General features: G+C 42.9%; 1 protein-coding gene across 1 annotated transcript in view; it reads left to right on the top strand.

The window, feature by feature from the left end:
• The first annotated feature begins 2801 nt into the window (after positions 1–2801).
• Positions 2802–15267, top strand: part of EGFLAM (EGF like, fibronectin type III and laminin G domains) — a 75223-nt gene continuing 62757 nt past the window's right edge. Inside the window, exon 1 of the mRNA XM_032676538.1 lies at positions 2802–2910. Coding sequence (XP_032532429.1) covers positions 2802–2910 — 109 coding nt within the window. The remainder of the gene's footprint in view (positions 2911–15267) is intronic.

Below are 15267 nucleotides of genomic sequence, written 5' to 3'. Positions count from 1 at the left end.
AATTTGAAGTTTTAATTCTAGATCCTCCACTAAAATGCTTCTCCCTCTGGAGAGAGGTTGCAATAACAAATGTGGGCCAAGCATTATTAATTTTAATCAGTATACTTCTGGAAGACAACAGGGACTATGCCAATGAGGAGAGTGTAAAAATCTTACCAGTGAGAAAGCCACTGGGACTTATGTTGTTATTTAGAGGGAACTGAATGGGCTTATGGGGAATTGCTGTTGTTGTTAGGATTTTCAAGAAGAGTACCTCTCCATACATCCAGAACTGAATATCCCTCTCCACCATAGCAGAAGGCAAGTTTCCAATTTGCATGGCTGCAGAGATAATCTCCCAAAATTGTAATTAAAATTACACAATCTATCTGAATCTTATAGTTGCTGGAAACTCAGTGGTGTAAACTTTGGTGATCTAATCAGTTTGGCCTCAATATGCCCAACTTAATCAGAGAGTACTTTTGGTAGACAGGCATATGTGAGAAGACAAACTACAGTGGCCAACATGAGTACTGCCAGAAAAGAAGATCAGAGGAAAGAAGATAGAAATAGGGGTGTGAAAAAAGGAAGAGATCAAGTAAGAAGAATAGCAGAAATAGTAATGCATTTGATGACAGCACACTGTACAAACAACAATGGCTTGGAGGACATATAAGGGTGACTCTTTGCTTTTCTCCACCCCTGGCTGTGATCTGTCTGCCATTTTTACTGGCGAGTGAGCAGTCCCATGTGACTTCCAGGCACATATGGAATCCAAAGTTCATTCTCTTCCCTGTGAACTGCAGTTTCACATCACACCCACCACCGCGGCCCGGGTTTGATTCCCGGTCAGGGAACTCCTCCGGGCAGATGGAGCTCGTCAGCCCTGTAAGGCCATCCATCTAAGAGAAGGTCACTCTAAACAAACCTATGTCCTGAGGACCTCGCTGCCACTGTCCAAACTCGCCTGGCCCCGGCAGATGAACCTTAGGATTAAAGGGTGGGCTCAGCTCAGCGCACACTGTGTCTCACCTGAAAAATCCACTGTGCAGGCTCAAAGGGTAATGACCTTTCCCAAATCTTCGTTCGCGAAGACTGGCCATGACAGTTCCTGACTCTGCCAGGAATTCCTGCCATGAGTTCTGCACTTTTCCTACACCTACTGCAATTCCTCCTCTCTGCAAAGGCAGATTGATAAGGGTGTGAGAGAGACACACCACTGGCATCCCAATTATGCTAAAAAACACTAGTCCTCACTTTAATTCCTGCAACCTCAAGCATACTCTCCTGGCAGTGATCGCTCTGAAACTTGCGTTCTGCCCGTTCTAAGAGGACCAGGTGTCTGCCCCTTTCCTTGTTCCTGAGGTAAGCAAGGGCCGTCCTCTCAGCTGTTTCCTGTGAGGACTTTGATTCTCTTCAACTTTGTCGTGAGGTACGTAGAGTGCTTTTACAGTTAGGGGCTTCAACTCCCTTCCTATGATCTTCTGTCCAAAAGGACTTCATCATAATTTCCTTGTCTCCTCTCATACCCTGAAAGGGTACAGATTTCCTTATTTTCCTACATCAGCATTGTTCCCACAGAGACACAGCTTTTCTTCTGATGTCTTCCTGGTTTTTCTCCACATGTCATAAAATTACAGCCTGGAACTCATTGAACGGAGTATCAGTGTTACGAATTCAAAAAGAGACTGTATAAACATACATAATTTATATGGACATCAAACCCACTGAAAGTTATCAAAGTAAACAGCAATATAAACAGATGAAGATGATTTCCAATCCAAAGCCCACACAAACCCTCAGGACATAACAACTCTGGTGTTTCAGGGTTTATAACTAACCAAGCTTAGGATGAGACCTGAAGCAGAGGGCAGATAATCTCATGTGTGTTGGTATTAAGTTTCTGGTACTTGCCTCTGTCTGTTAAATTTCAAAGATGGGATACTAGACCAAATGGATTTGGTCTCTTGTCCCACCAATGCTATATTGTTCTGAAGGGATGTTTTGGTCTTCTTGCTTCTCTCTGCTTTTTTGTGGGATCTTCAAACCCCAGAGCTTCCCCTTGCCTTGCTCCCCCCAGCTCTCCCCATCCCTTCTAATCTCCACAGGAGTTTCTATATTAGTCTGAGTGGCTGGATAGGTCTCAGCCTCCATCTGGGGGGATTAAACCTAATTTATCCTCTTAATTTAGCAACAACTTCCTCGCCAAATCCTCTTCCTAGCTTCGCCTTTGCCCCAGAACTTGGCCAGTACTTCAGGGTCGTACCTCCGAGGAAAAAAAAAAAAAAGGAAGAATCCCATGTCAATATCGATGCTCCCCGGGGAGGGAAGCAGCCGAGCTGGGATCTCGCAGGGCAGGACGGGCCGAGGACATCTCCCGGGAAGGGGGAGGGCAGGAGTCCCCGCTGAGGAAGGGGTGACACCCGGCCCCACGGCCCCTACGGGTGGGTCCTGGCTGTCCCCCTCCGCGGGCAGGGCTGGCCAGCCGAGAGGTCCCGGCGGCACGGGGGTCTCCCGGCAGGGGACGCCCCGACCCCTCCATCGGGGCTGGGCCGGGCGGCGCCACGCGGGGGAGGTGCCGCGCCGTGCCCCGCGCCGGGCGGCCGTAATCCCATCAAAGGGCCGGACCCAGCCTCCTCCCCCCTTCCATTTCCGTCCGTCCCCGTCCCTGTCCGGCGCAAGTACCAGCCCTGCGATCCGCTCCGCTCCAGCCCGGCTCCCCGCCCGGTCGCCGCCCGCAGGGGACGCGCGGCGGCGGCGGCGCCCCTCGCCCGCGGCCACCGACCCCCAGCGCCCCGCTCGGGCGGGGGGACGCGGCGCACATGGAGGGGCCGGGCGGCTATCACCGCCGCTGCCTCGCCCTGCTGCTGCTCCTGGCTTCGTGCATTGGGTGCGCGGCCGCGCCGCGCAGGAACATCCCCCGCCGGCAAGGTAGGGCGGGCGGTAGCGCTGGACGGAGGGTGCCCGCCCCGCACCGACAAAGCGCCGGGTCCCGTTAGCACAGGGGCTGCCCCTGGCCGGAGGCAGGGGGCCGGGAGGGTGACGGTGTCGGGGCAATGCCTCGGGTCGGGCCGCCGGGCTCTGTCTGGGGGAGCGCGTCCGTGAGCGGGTGCCCGACGGGGCGTCCGCTGCTCCTCGCCCTGCCCTGTGAGCCCCTGCTGTGCCCACTCACGGCGAGGAGAGGATGCCCAAAGGTAGTGGCAGGGAGTGTGCCACCGGGAGCCGTGAAGTTGCGGAATCGGTGTACGATCCGTTTCTTCTGGCGTCTTGCACCCAGTGCCGGTGAGTTCGGTCGAGTTACAGACCAGGACAGGACTGAGGCTACTGCGGAAGGAGTTTTTCCCTGGATCCCGTAACCTGCGGTGCTGCGTGGGCAGAGTCAGGATCCAGGTGAACGTCTGAGCCGGTCCGAGGTGATCTGTCGGCAAGGCTGTGCTGTGGCTGTGACATGTATGTGTGTGGCAAGCGAATAACATAAGACATGGAGTAGTAAACGTGAAAGGAAAATTACTAGGAAAGCAATCATTTTGTCCAAATATGTAGTTATTCTGTACCAAGCATGATGCGGTCCTGATCCTGCTTCTGTCTGAGCGTTACCCGTGTCCTGCGGGAGTGTTCTCACGGCTGTCGGGGCGGTTTGTGCATTGATTGAGGAGGTTGTTCGTGGTCCTTAGTGGCTGAAAGTTAAAACTTGGAGTCTGAGCAACTTTTACAGCCTTTTTACAGTCTGCAGTGTATGAAACACTGAGGTAAAATGTAAACAGCGAGATGGGACACAGTGCATGGTAAAGTTTGACATTCTGCATGCTTAAAAAATCGTAGTGCTAAGAGAAGATAACTATGTTCAAGACTGTGGAGTCTTTGAGGCCAGCTGTGACTTTTATCACTGAGTACACTGGGATTGGTTCAATTGGAAATATAGTAAGTTTAGTAAATTCTACCTCAGCTCACAAAGTGTTTGTTGCTTCAGATCCTTTTTGTCTTTATTCCACAGTGTTTAAAGATTTGCACTGCTGTTTTTTAGAGTCGTTATTGTGCATTCTCTTGCTTCTGAGAGAAAAAAACCAAATGACTGTACAGTTGGAGTACTAATACTTAAATACAGCCTGAGCTTAAAACCCTGACTGGACAGATGGCTAATTTTACTGGTCTGACCTTGTCTCTTAGGGATCTAGTCCCATGATCCTTGCTTGGCATAATAGCTACCATTAAGTACTTGAGGAAATTAGGCAGACAGTCGTTGTGAATGAGATGATTTGTAGCTTGTGTTAAAAAAACTGGATATATGAAGTTGTGGATGGAAAGTTATAAATATTTTTAAATATTCCTCTACTGTAGCATACTGATGTATTTGTTTCCCCTAGTTACAGCAGAATGACAGACCTGGGGAAAATGAATTTCAGTGCATTAAAACAGTTTAAAGCCTGGAAACTAATTGTAGCATTGTGAGGGAGATGAATTAGTATGCTAATATTGTGTTTACTTTTGTTAGTACACATTTTGTGTTCACTTTTTATAACATATTTCAGGTTCACTGGCTGATTCAATCATTCCATTTTTACTTCTTTTGCTGTATAAGAAGTAATGAGTTTTATTTGGAACAATTTTTTCCACAATTTGTGCAAACATTTGAATATCCACTTGTAGCAAGATTTGAAGAGGGAAACCCCCCAGACAGTTTGTGTGCAACACTATATGATTTAAATCCCATCTGCATTCTGCCCAGGGCTATTGTAATTGCAGGTTTCTGAGAACCCCATGGCTGAGTCCTTACTGTGAAATGTTGGTATCAAAACACTGAGAACAAGTGTAGTAACTCATAGGTAACTCATATCTCTTCCTTCTTCTGCAGTACATCACATGCTGGATGGTTAAGAGTGGAAAGGAACTTTCATTTACTCACAGCTCCAAAATCACACAATCAGTGAATAAAGAAGAGATAAGATAGTGAAAAGTTCTTTAAGATATTTTTTTCTTTCACTTTGCCCTTTTAGTAGCAACAGAAGTGAGACTTCTACAGGAATTGTATCTGAGATGAAAGCTAAAGGTTATGTTGAGAGAGAAGTCATAAAACGAGTTCATATTCAATAACAGGAACTGACTGGGAGGTCCTGTGACTTGAAAGAAAAAAGATAGTAAAATGCATCTCCATTTTTCCCAAGTTTTAGCTCAGGGCTCAGTTTACAAAGATCGATTTTGTAATCCCAAGAAAGCAGCTGACTGAGAAATCTGTTTGTGAAGTTAAAAATATATAGTCAAATGGTCAGTATTGCAAGTTCTTAAATTAATCTTCAGGGAAAAAGGCTGTCGTGCTCAAATATGAAACATCCTGATGACTGCTAAACTCATTTGAACATTTATTTACAGTTACATAATACATTTGCTGGAGACAAGGAAACAGGATGACAGACTTCTTGGGAAGGGTTTAAAACAAATCCTTAGACACTGTGTCGTGAATAGCATAGCTGGGAGCAGATTAGCCTGGGATTCTCTATATCTTGTATTCCCAGAAGCTGGCACTCTTACTGCTGCTTCCGCATTGTTTTCTTGATTTTGCCTTCTGCAAAAACACAGGTTTTCACCATTTCTCTTTCAAGTTTCAACTGGTTGAAGATTAGAGACCCTAAAACTAGCCCCCACTATGTTACACTGCTGCTAATGTAAACACAATAATATTGAATTTTAATGGTTGTATGATTTCAAAGAATTAAAGGGGAAAGAGCTGACCAATTAGCTGATTTCCTGTGGATGTTCATGGCATAAAGTTGTTGCACTGTATTGCATTGATGCTTTTTTAGTAACAGAGTGAAAAGTTCCAACACCCTGTAGAATAATAAAAACCGTTAAGTTGGTCTGCATGGAGAGTAAAAATAATCATATCTGATGCGTAGGAATGCTGCTTGTTTTATATATATATTATGCTTGCCAGCTAATATAAACAAAGAATTCAGCTTGTATCTATTTCCCAGATGTCCATACCGGTAGACATCACTGGCTTTGTGAGGAAGTGCTGGAGGAATCAGATCGGGTAAGGTCTGAAGACTTTACAAGAGAATAGCACTCAATATCAGGGCCAGATTTTGAAAAGAGCAGAGAACCTTGGTTAGCACTACAGTAAATGATTTTTTTTTTCCAAAGAACTTGGCACTGCGATACTTGAATTCTTTAGAAAATCTGACTATAATAAGAGCTGTTTGATACAGAACACTTTTGAAAGTCTAGCCATATTTAGGTATTGAAACAGGTAAAACTGCCTTGAAATTCGGTCTACAGATATAAAAATGTAGCAACCTTTGGGAAAGAACGTACTTGCTTGGGTTTTTAAATATTACAATTTTTTTTGAGCAACAGTAGAGTGAATTGTAATTCAGTGTCGTAATAAATCCCACATGTAAATCATGCAAGGCTAAGGTTGATTTGCTGCTGAATATGAAGTGTCTGAGAAGAGGAAAGAGTCTGAAGCTAAATGATTCCTAACATGAGGGCTGCAGAGCTGTCAGAGGTAGTGCGTGTCTGTGAACTAAAACCAATAAAGAAGATGTGAATAATTTATTCAAGGGAAGATTAATATCAATCTTTTATTGTTTCAGAAATATCTGATGTCTTCAACACCAATAAAATCAACCAAGCACTAATTATATATGTATTTGTCACATTTGGGTATAAGTTGCACCACAACATTATGTGTCATTCCCATTTTAGGTGGACTTGCTCTTGCTCTGGAGTCCATACTCTGGTAAATCCAGTATGTTTTCTGGTTTTAGTTAGCCTCACTCACAGCAAAACGTGTTGTGTCCTGTCCATCCTGAAATTGCTATCTTCCTCTGTAAAAGGAAACATTCAGTAAATGTTTTTCTTGGGTACCATTTTCCCAATGCCCCATCTAAAATGACTATTCAGACTTTCACCAGCATTCAGAAAGGTAAAATAAGACAAGACATTTTAAATATTGGTGGAATTGTACTATACCACATATTGGAGTTCCCAGTGATGCTTTGGAGAGGAGTGGTTTTTCTGGAGTTAAGGCACTGGGGCAATCCTTGGGAAATCTTTCTGCCCTGAGGCCATCACAGACTGTCTTTAAGAGTTTGCCAGTCCTCCTGAGGTCAGATTTTCATTTTTATAAATGGGATTAGAGTGGTTTTATGCTTTTATCCTTTTCCAACCATGACACATTAGACAGCGGTAAGACTTGGGATAAGCATAGTTTTACCCCAATTTTAATCAGTGTTACTAGACTTTAATTTAGTGATAGTATGTAGGTAGATGCCTCCATATCTTCCAGAGTTCCTTGCACAAAAAACCACCCTCTTTTTCTCTGGCAGATACGCAGATACACTGGGCTAGACAGAGCACAGCACTGTGTACTGTGTACAGCTTATGAGGAGCACACACAACAGTCAGACTCATCTCGAACTTAATGGCAGGGATTCTGAGTGTCAGTCATCCAAAAGACACCTGAAGCAGCAGAAGAGTACCATGTCTTAAAATGAAAAATGTCAGAGAATGAGTTCCCTTCAATGCCCTCAAACTCATCGATTAGCTAAGAGTATACTTGGGTCTTTCCTGTTCCTCGGATCACGTTTACATTAGGACTCAAACTGGTGCCCGATTCTGTTTCTAGCCCTTTAATGTGGTCTTATAGAAAATAAAATTTATTAAAAAAAGGTACCTAATGTTGCTGCTTCATGTCCTCAAAACAGGACTGATAGAATGTTTTCAACAGGGAAGTGAAACCCTAAAATGGCCAAAGAAAGTTTTTCATATTAAAAAGTTATTAAAGGATATTAAAGATGCCTGAAATCTAAGTAAATTGCCATGAATAGGTCTTTGCAGAGTCTGTTATTTCATTATGGAGTGTACAGTTTGGCCATATTTATCGGTGAATGTGCACTAGTGTTCTGTGATCACATAACAAAAGACTTTTTAAGCCACAGGTACAGGAGACTATGTTAGCTGTGTGATCTTGAACGAAATTTCGTAATGGTTTTCTGTGCAAACAAATGATCTAACTAATAAAAACCCCAAAAACCAAACAAACTCCTAAACTGTTCTTCATAACTAATTCCAACTGAAAGGAAACAATTTTGAGTAGGGCTAGGCAAAATTTAATTTCCTTTTATTTTTTATTTTTAGTGAAGATGCTTATATATGAAAACCAAATTATTATATTTCATATAACGTGAACATCCAAACCACAGTAAAAGATGAACTTTTTTTTTTCAGACTTTTAGGCTTGCTGAGCTGAGAACAAGCACAGCCAAGTTCATCTTTGAGAGTAACTGCTTCAGGGGGGCTTAAGCCACTGCAAATTGCATGCTTAGGGGGAAAACTTCATCACAAGGTACCTAAATAGCCTAGAGAATGATACACTGTGTGATGATCCATAAAACTCTGCAGGTGAGAGGTGTATAATGTGAAATACATCAAATTCATGCCAGTTCTTCTGTCGAGTGCAGTGTAACTACACCCAGGAGTAAGGATTACCGTTGAGAAAAGTCAACGGTATATTGGCCTCTAATGAAAGAGGAATCCACACAATATTGGCACAGGGAGCCATTTGTTCAAAAGGAAGAGAACAGCTATGGGGCCGTGGGAGAAACACTTTGTTGTGTTGGTGGCTTGCTGACCCTGCAGTTGGATAGTCAAAATGCATTGACTTAGTTTTCTTAAAAAGATCTTTCATTCAAGCATTGCCAGAATTAACCTGGATAATTTTTAGAGCTAGAAGATATAAACCATATGCAGGTGCTAACATATTCTGAACCTGGCTTTCTGAGTGTATCCCCAAGTAGTGATAGGGTGTGTTTCTTATATATATATATATATATATATATATACACATATATATATATAATATATATATAATTATATATATTATATATAACAATATAATTATATGTATGATATATTATATCATTTTATATGTACACTATATATATAAAATATAATTATATATTATATATTATAATATAATTAATAATATAATATAATAATATATATAATAATGTGATTTTTATATATATAAACCTTGTAGTTAATAAGTAGTGATAGGGTATGTTTCTTATTTTTCATGGCCAGGCTTCGCGAACGAAGATTTAGGAAGGGCTCTACCCATGTTTGTTACAAGCACGCTGGTGGCTAAAAAGGCCAATATGAGATAGACACGTCCAGTTGCAAAAGGCACAGCAGAAAGACTCCTTAGGTGGTAAATTCTGCAAGGCATGACTCTTTCTACATTGTCTTTTCTCCTTGAGAGTGATCCTGCGTGCTTTCTCAAAAGCATCAGCAGCGTTACAGATGGTGTGTCTCCAGGCCTCCCGATTGGAGGCCAGAGTAGACCAGTTATGATGATCAATATGGCCAAGGCTGAGATGTTGTTTCAGGGAGTCCTTGTATCTTTTCTTCGGGGCTCCTCTCCTGCAGCAGCCGGTGGCAAGTTCACCATAAAGCAAGATCTTGGGGAGGCGGTGGTCCTTCATCCTTGAGACGTGTCCTGCCCATCGCAGCTGTGTTCTCAGCGACATGGCCTCAATACTTGTGACTGCTGCTTGTTCTAGAACAGATGTATTGCTCACATAATCTGACCAGTGGATGTTTAGGATTGAATGGAGGCAGCATTGGTGGAAATGTTCTAGGAGTCGCAGGTGGTGGAGGTAGATGACCCACGATTCAGATCAGTATAAGAGAGAGTAGACAGCAGATTCTTATACATATATATATATAATATATATATATTAACCTTATAGTTAATAAATACTTTTTTAATTATGGTGCAGATAGCAGTCATGTTAAGAGAGTCCTTCTGAGAAGACACTCAGCGGTTCTGAGTTTCCCCATGTCCTTGGAATATAGTCAGTCTAGTTTAACTCATACAGAAAGATCTTTGAAGATGGAAGACTCCCAAGCCATGTTATGCTTCCCACCTCTCTCAATTTAAAAAGTAATTTAAAATTGCTGGTATCTGTAAAAATCATGGCAGAGTCAAATATCAATACCTACATTTAGAGTTTGCACTTTGAATCTTTGAATCTTTCTAAGATGAGGGGAAAGGGGCATCCTGTGAATGTTGACCATACTGCTTTCAAATACAGAAAGTCATTCTGATCCTTCTGATATGTCAGAGGCATTGTTACACATATAAAGTTTTAAATCAAGACTGACTTTGTGTTGCTGGGCTCATAAATCTTCTGAAAAAAATCCTAAAGGCAAAAATTATACAGTATTTTACTGAAGTTTAATTCTTTCGTGCATGAAAAATTTCAACTAGAATATAATTTTAGGAAAAAAAACCTTGAACAAAACCTGTCAAACTACAAATGATGGAAAGTAGGTGTCTAGGACCAAAACTTTTGTGGTTTAATTAGACATAGCAGAAGCCAGAATTTGTTCCTTGGAACGGAAATGTGAGCTCTTTTTCATGTTCTGGTTTCTAGACAATTACAGGAGAAGGTAACATGTTTCTAAAAATAAGCAAACATTTTATGAAAATGACTGTTTATAGAGATGTTGGTGTTGCAGCTGATACTCCAGCCATACCTGGAGGCCAGCATTCTGCTGGCATTTTTAGTTTCTGTTCCCATTTCATGATGTTCTCATGCCCACATGAACCTGTTGTGTGCAGGTTGCTACTGTTCTCGTCTTAATGAACAGTCATAGTGGCAGCACTGTGATGTGTTGATTTATGCAGCCAAGAGTTGTGACTCTGTCCATGTGTGTGTGAAATGACTCACTCAGTAGTGTGATTGGTGCCTTCCAGCCATTTACACTTGCAATGTTGTAAGATCATAGGATAGAAGAAGAAACCTGCAGAATATAAGCAGTTCTTTCAGGCACTTCTGGAGAAAGGAATAGACAGCAACTAAAATGAGTTTAAAGGTGGAAAAAGTAAGCTGTTTGAATCAGCTGATTGCAAGAGAAGGGCATGGCTTGCGTGAGATAGCCCTGGTAGAGGTTTGGGCCAAAACGTTTCTTGGGCTGCAGAAAACAGGGTGCCAGTGGAACAGGGAATGCTTTGAGAGAATTAGGGAGCATTAGACACTAGCTTTGTAGATGTCAAAACTGTGTCTGGGTCTTGTGCTATTTTTTTCCCTACATATTTTTATTCTTTATGCTGTGATATATTTCCATCTCCCATTGTCTCTTGCAGTGAAAACGGTTTTGTCCTTTCCTGTCATTCTCCCAGCTTTCACATCCTGCTGCTTGTTACTGGTTTTCTGGATACACAGCCACATCCTACATTAAATTAGTGCAGGGATTCAGGTTTAAAAAACACATCTACTTCAGTCACTTAGTAGAGACAAAGAACTTCCTCTGGTTTTTACTGTTAGTGCTGGTGAATGGAGACACTTGCTGACTGCAGAAGGTACTGAAATTGTCCCATTTCTTATGGAGGAACTGTGTTGGAGAAGGATTTCCTGCTCCTTGAGAAGATGCTGGATTTCCTCCCTAATCTGGCCTTCAGCAGCTTTTAATAAAACTTCAGTTGCCATTGAGCAGGTTTCTCCTGTCAGGTTAGGGTCACTGTGCAGTGGCAGCCTTTGTGGATGTGCTCTTGCACTTCTCCATTAGGAGGAATGTTGCCTGGAGGTCAAGCGAGGTGATCCTTCCTCTCTATGAGGGGGACACATCTGCAGTACTGGGTCCAATTCTGGGCTTCCCAGTAAAACAGGAGACATGGATATACTGCAACAAGTCTGACAAAGAGCCACAAAGATGAATAAGTGGGGAGAAGCTGAGAAGAATAGTTCGGTTTTGGGAGTAAGATACTTGTGGGGATCTTAAAAATATTTATAGCTGTTGGTTGGAGTAATGAAGATGGAGCCAGGCTTTTCTCAGTGGTGCCCTATGACAGAACTGGAAGAAATGCTCAAGTGAAAGCAGGAAATTCAATTTAAATATAAGAAAATACTTTTTTTTACTGTGAGGGTGACTGAGCATTTACCCTGAGATGTTGTGAAGTCTCTGTCCTTGGAGATATTGAAATCCCATTAGGCAAAGTCTTGGGCAACCTTCTTCAACTGAGCCTGCTCTGAGCAGGGGTTTGGACTAGGTGATCTCCAGAAGTGCCTTCTAGCCTCAGCCCCTCTGCGATTTTTCAGTGTGTCACAAGAATCTCTTGAAAATGTCTGTTTCTGGTCTCACGTTCAGCTTCCTTTGGGCTGTCTTTCATCCTGTCATGGACTGGAAACACCAACTGGACAAACTACTCTGCTTTCTACAGGGAAATGGGTGTTTGCTGGAGTTTTGATTGGTACAAAGATGTTTGGTGGGAGGTTGCTACTCTTTGTCTTCTGTAGCTGTATGAGGCCTGTGCCAGAAACTTGGGTATAACAAACCTGCACATTTATTTTGTGATCCTTTCTGGTGCATGACCAGATAGTTTGTGAGTAATGAGTAAAGAGGTTCAAAACAATCACTCAGGATTTGGAGGGATTGTGGGAAACCACGATGCTACATGTCTAGTCCTCACCCTGCACATTTGTTGCTTGTCACATGGTCAGCTTTGTCCTCTTTGTACTTTAATCTTTTTGCATGTGTGTCTGTAAAGTGTGTGTGATTGTAATTTTTTTCTATCTGACCACTTTTCAGGAAGATCCTGTTGCATTTTGTTTCTTGTACTAAGAAAGCTATTTCTTCTAGAGCTGTTTTGTTCTGAATTTCAGCAAGAGAGAAATATGTAGTAGATAAAGCAAACAGATTAAGGGACATCTAGGAGAACATTTTTCAAGTATCGTGAACAATTCTGCCAAGATTCCTGTTAAAGATAATAAGCTTTGGATAGCAAACACTTGAAAAGTACATCCTTAAGTGATACTGTAAAAGGTTAGACGGTAAAAGAAATTTTCAAGTTATTTATTTGACATTTTTCAGTTTAACTGGCCTTCTTATTTATAGATATATTTTTATCTATATAATGAAACTGTATTTTTTGATAATAAATACAAAGTCTTTCATGTATGGTTCTCTTATATATTGTACCGTGTTATAAATGCTCAGAAAATGCAGCAGACTGTCTTTTATCCTTATTTTTATCATTTCATTTCACTTCAGTGAAATTCCTGCTTAGTAGTTTATTTTCACCAACAATGCCTAAGACTCAATCATGAACTTCAAGCACTGTTTGAACAACTTTGTCAGTGTTTTCCTCTTTCTGCTTTGAATTGTTTTCAGAGTGCCATGCTTTCTGGAGCTCCTGTGGTGGTAGTGCTTCCTAGCACCTCAGGTGCATAACCACGAGATAAAAGAGAACAGCTTTCTTCTCTTATTATTTTTTTTTTTATGGTGGAAATGGGTTGAATTCTGTCACATGGCTCAAATCAGTGCCAAGAGGAAGGGAGAAGCCCTGGGATAGGAAGGTGGAGAGAAATGCCTGGAGGAAGAGGGATGGAGGAATGGGGAGGTTGCAAAGGGAAAGGGATGAGACCTTCCCCTGGCCACTGGCAGTGAGCGGCTGCTTTTGCCCAGAGGAAGGATGGAACTGCACATCTGATTTTCAGATGCAGTTTCCCCTGTGCTCACCTCAGGCAGCCTGTGCAAACCCATGGGGCTGCCTGGGTGGAAAGCTGCTTTCTGCTGCCCCTCTGCTGAGTGGCCTCTTAAATGATGGATGCTCACAGTGTAGTCCAGGTATAGAAAACTGTGGAGGAAGACAGGGTGGGAGGGAATGCCAGGATAAGCTGTTGGCATGCTGGTTCTTAAGCAGCCTGTCCCACTGATTATTAAAGTCTGTTGCACAGACAAGATGTCATCCTGTTGCTTGATTTCAGCTACCTTCTGGCACTTAACCCTCTGAGACACTTTTTTAAAAAGTTATTTGAAAACTGGTGAAGCAGCCACTAAGAGGGCAGGCAATGGCAGGACAGGCAGGGTACTGGCAGCAGGCAGGGCTAAGTGCAGCCCACCAGTCATGGACACATCCACAGGGACAGGACATGACAGAGCCCAGCCAGGAAATCCCAAGCCAGGAAAAATGTTGAACTTTGCATTCAAGCAGTCAGTAGGCTGGAGTACTGTGAGGTGAGCTTCAGTGCCACCCCTTCTCCAGGAATGGGAGCCTGGCTACCATTTTCCTCTGCCAGGCCAAGGTGCTGCAGAAATGTCAAGAATTATGGCAGCCATGCCCCAGCTCTGCGGCTTTGGCAACCAAAGCACAAGCCGGATTTTAAGGGACTGAGCACTAGATTTTGACTCAGACTTCCAGAAAGGCACCTGAGATTATGCAGGTGGAGTGTCTTGGTGAGGCTTTTTACAACCCTTTCATTTACTCTGGAAGCGGAAAATGCTTCCATCAGGTGAAATATTTCACCAAGTTGTCTCAGATGCAGGTACAGTATATGCAAGTTTGCATTTGTGTTAATCAAACTGGCTCCTGATTGTGTTCCTCTTGACAAGACAGGTATAAACTAGGTATAAACTAGACCTTTGCTCAGAGATATGATGTCCCCTGCTTTTTATAGCCTTCAGCACCAGGAATTCCCCAAAAGTGATTCCAGTGTGTAACCATCCAAAGAAGTTTTTTTTATATCTGTTTCTTGATTTTTTTTTTGAGAAAGCAGTTTCTGCTTTTCGTTCTCAGTCCTAGAAATCACTGTGCACTGTGCAGAGCTCACTTCCTCTCTTCCCTTCTCTGCAGAGTTGGAGCCTTCCCAGGAGCAGACCTCTGCTCCAGGGAGGAGGGTAGGGAGGGAATCAGGGCTTCCCACTGCTGTCTTTCTGTTCCGTGACCTGCAGGGCCAAGGCAAAGCAGGAAAAGCTGCGACGAAGTCACCAGTGACATTGTGGCTGTTTGTAGTTAATGAGATTTGCTGTGTTACACTGTAGCTTAAGTGCTGAGCTTTGTCTCCTTCATTCCCCTTCCTTAGCCTATAAAACCCCTGATGACTGTCACCTCAGATGTACCTGTGGCAGATAAGCCACACATCAGAAAAACATCACGTGGGTCCAAGCCTGTTACTGTTATAAAGTTGAGGGCGTTTTTTCATTGTGGGGTTTTTTTTCAGTATTTTTAAAGGACTAATGAAGGTTGGGTTAGTCTCTCCAAAGATTTGTGCACTGTGGTCTGGGTCAAAACCCATGATGCCTTTACAGGCCCATGTTACCTGCCCTCTCTGCACTGGTATTCAGTGTGGCAACGTGCAGGTGATCCAGTGGATTTCCTTTTGTCAGGATCTGATGCAGTCAGAGGCAACTCATTCAGAGGAACGACCATCAGGGTTTTCCCATTTTTGTTGTTGGTTTTTTTTGGTGTTGATGTCGCTACTCTGGGTGCAGAACCAGGAGAGACTG

This window comes from Chiroxiphia lanceolata, chromosome Z (genome assembly GCF_009829145.1).
Source record: "Chiroxiphia lanceolata isolate bChiLan1 chromosome Z, bChiLan1.pri, whole genome shotgun sequence".
Classification (NCBI taxonomy): domain Eukaryota; kingdom Metazoa; phylum Chordata; class Aves; order Passeriformes; family Pipridae; genus Chiroxiphia; species Chiroxiphia lanceolata.
The sequence above is the reverse complement of the archived record's forward strand: the minus strand, read 5'-3'. Positions and strand labels throughout refer to the sequence as shown.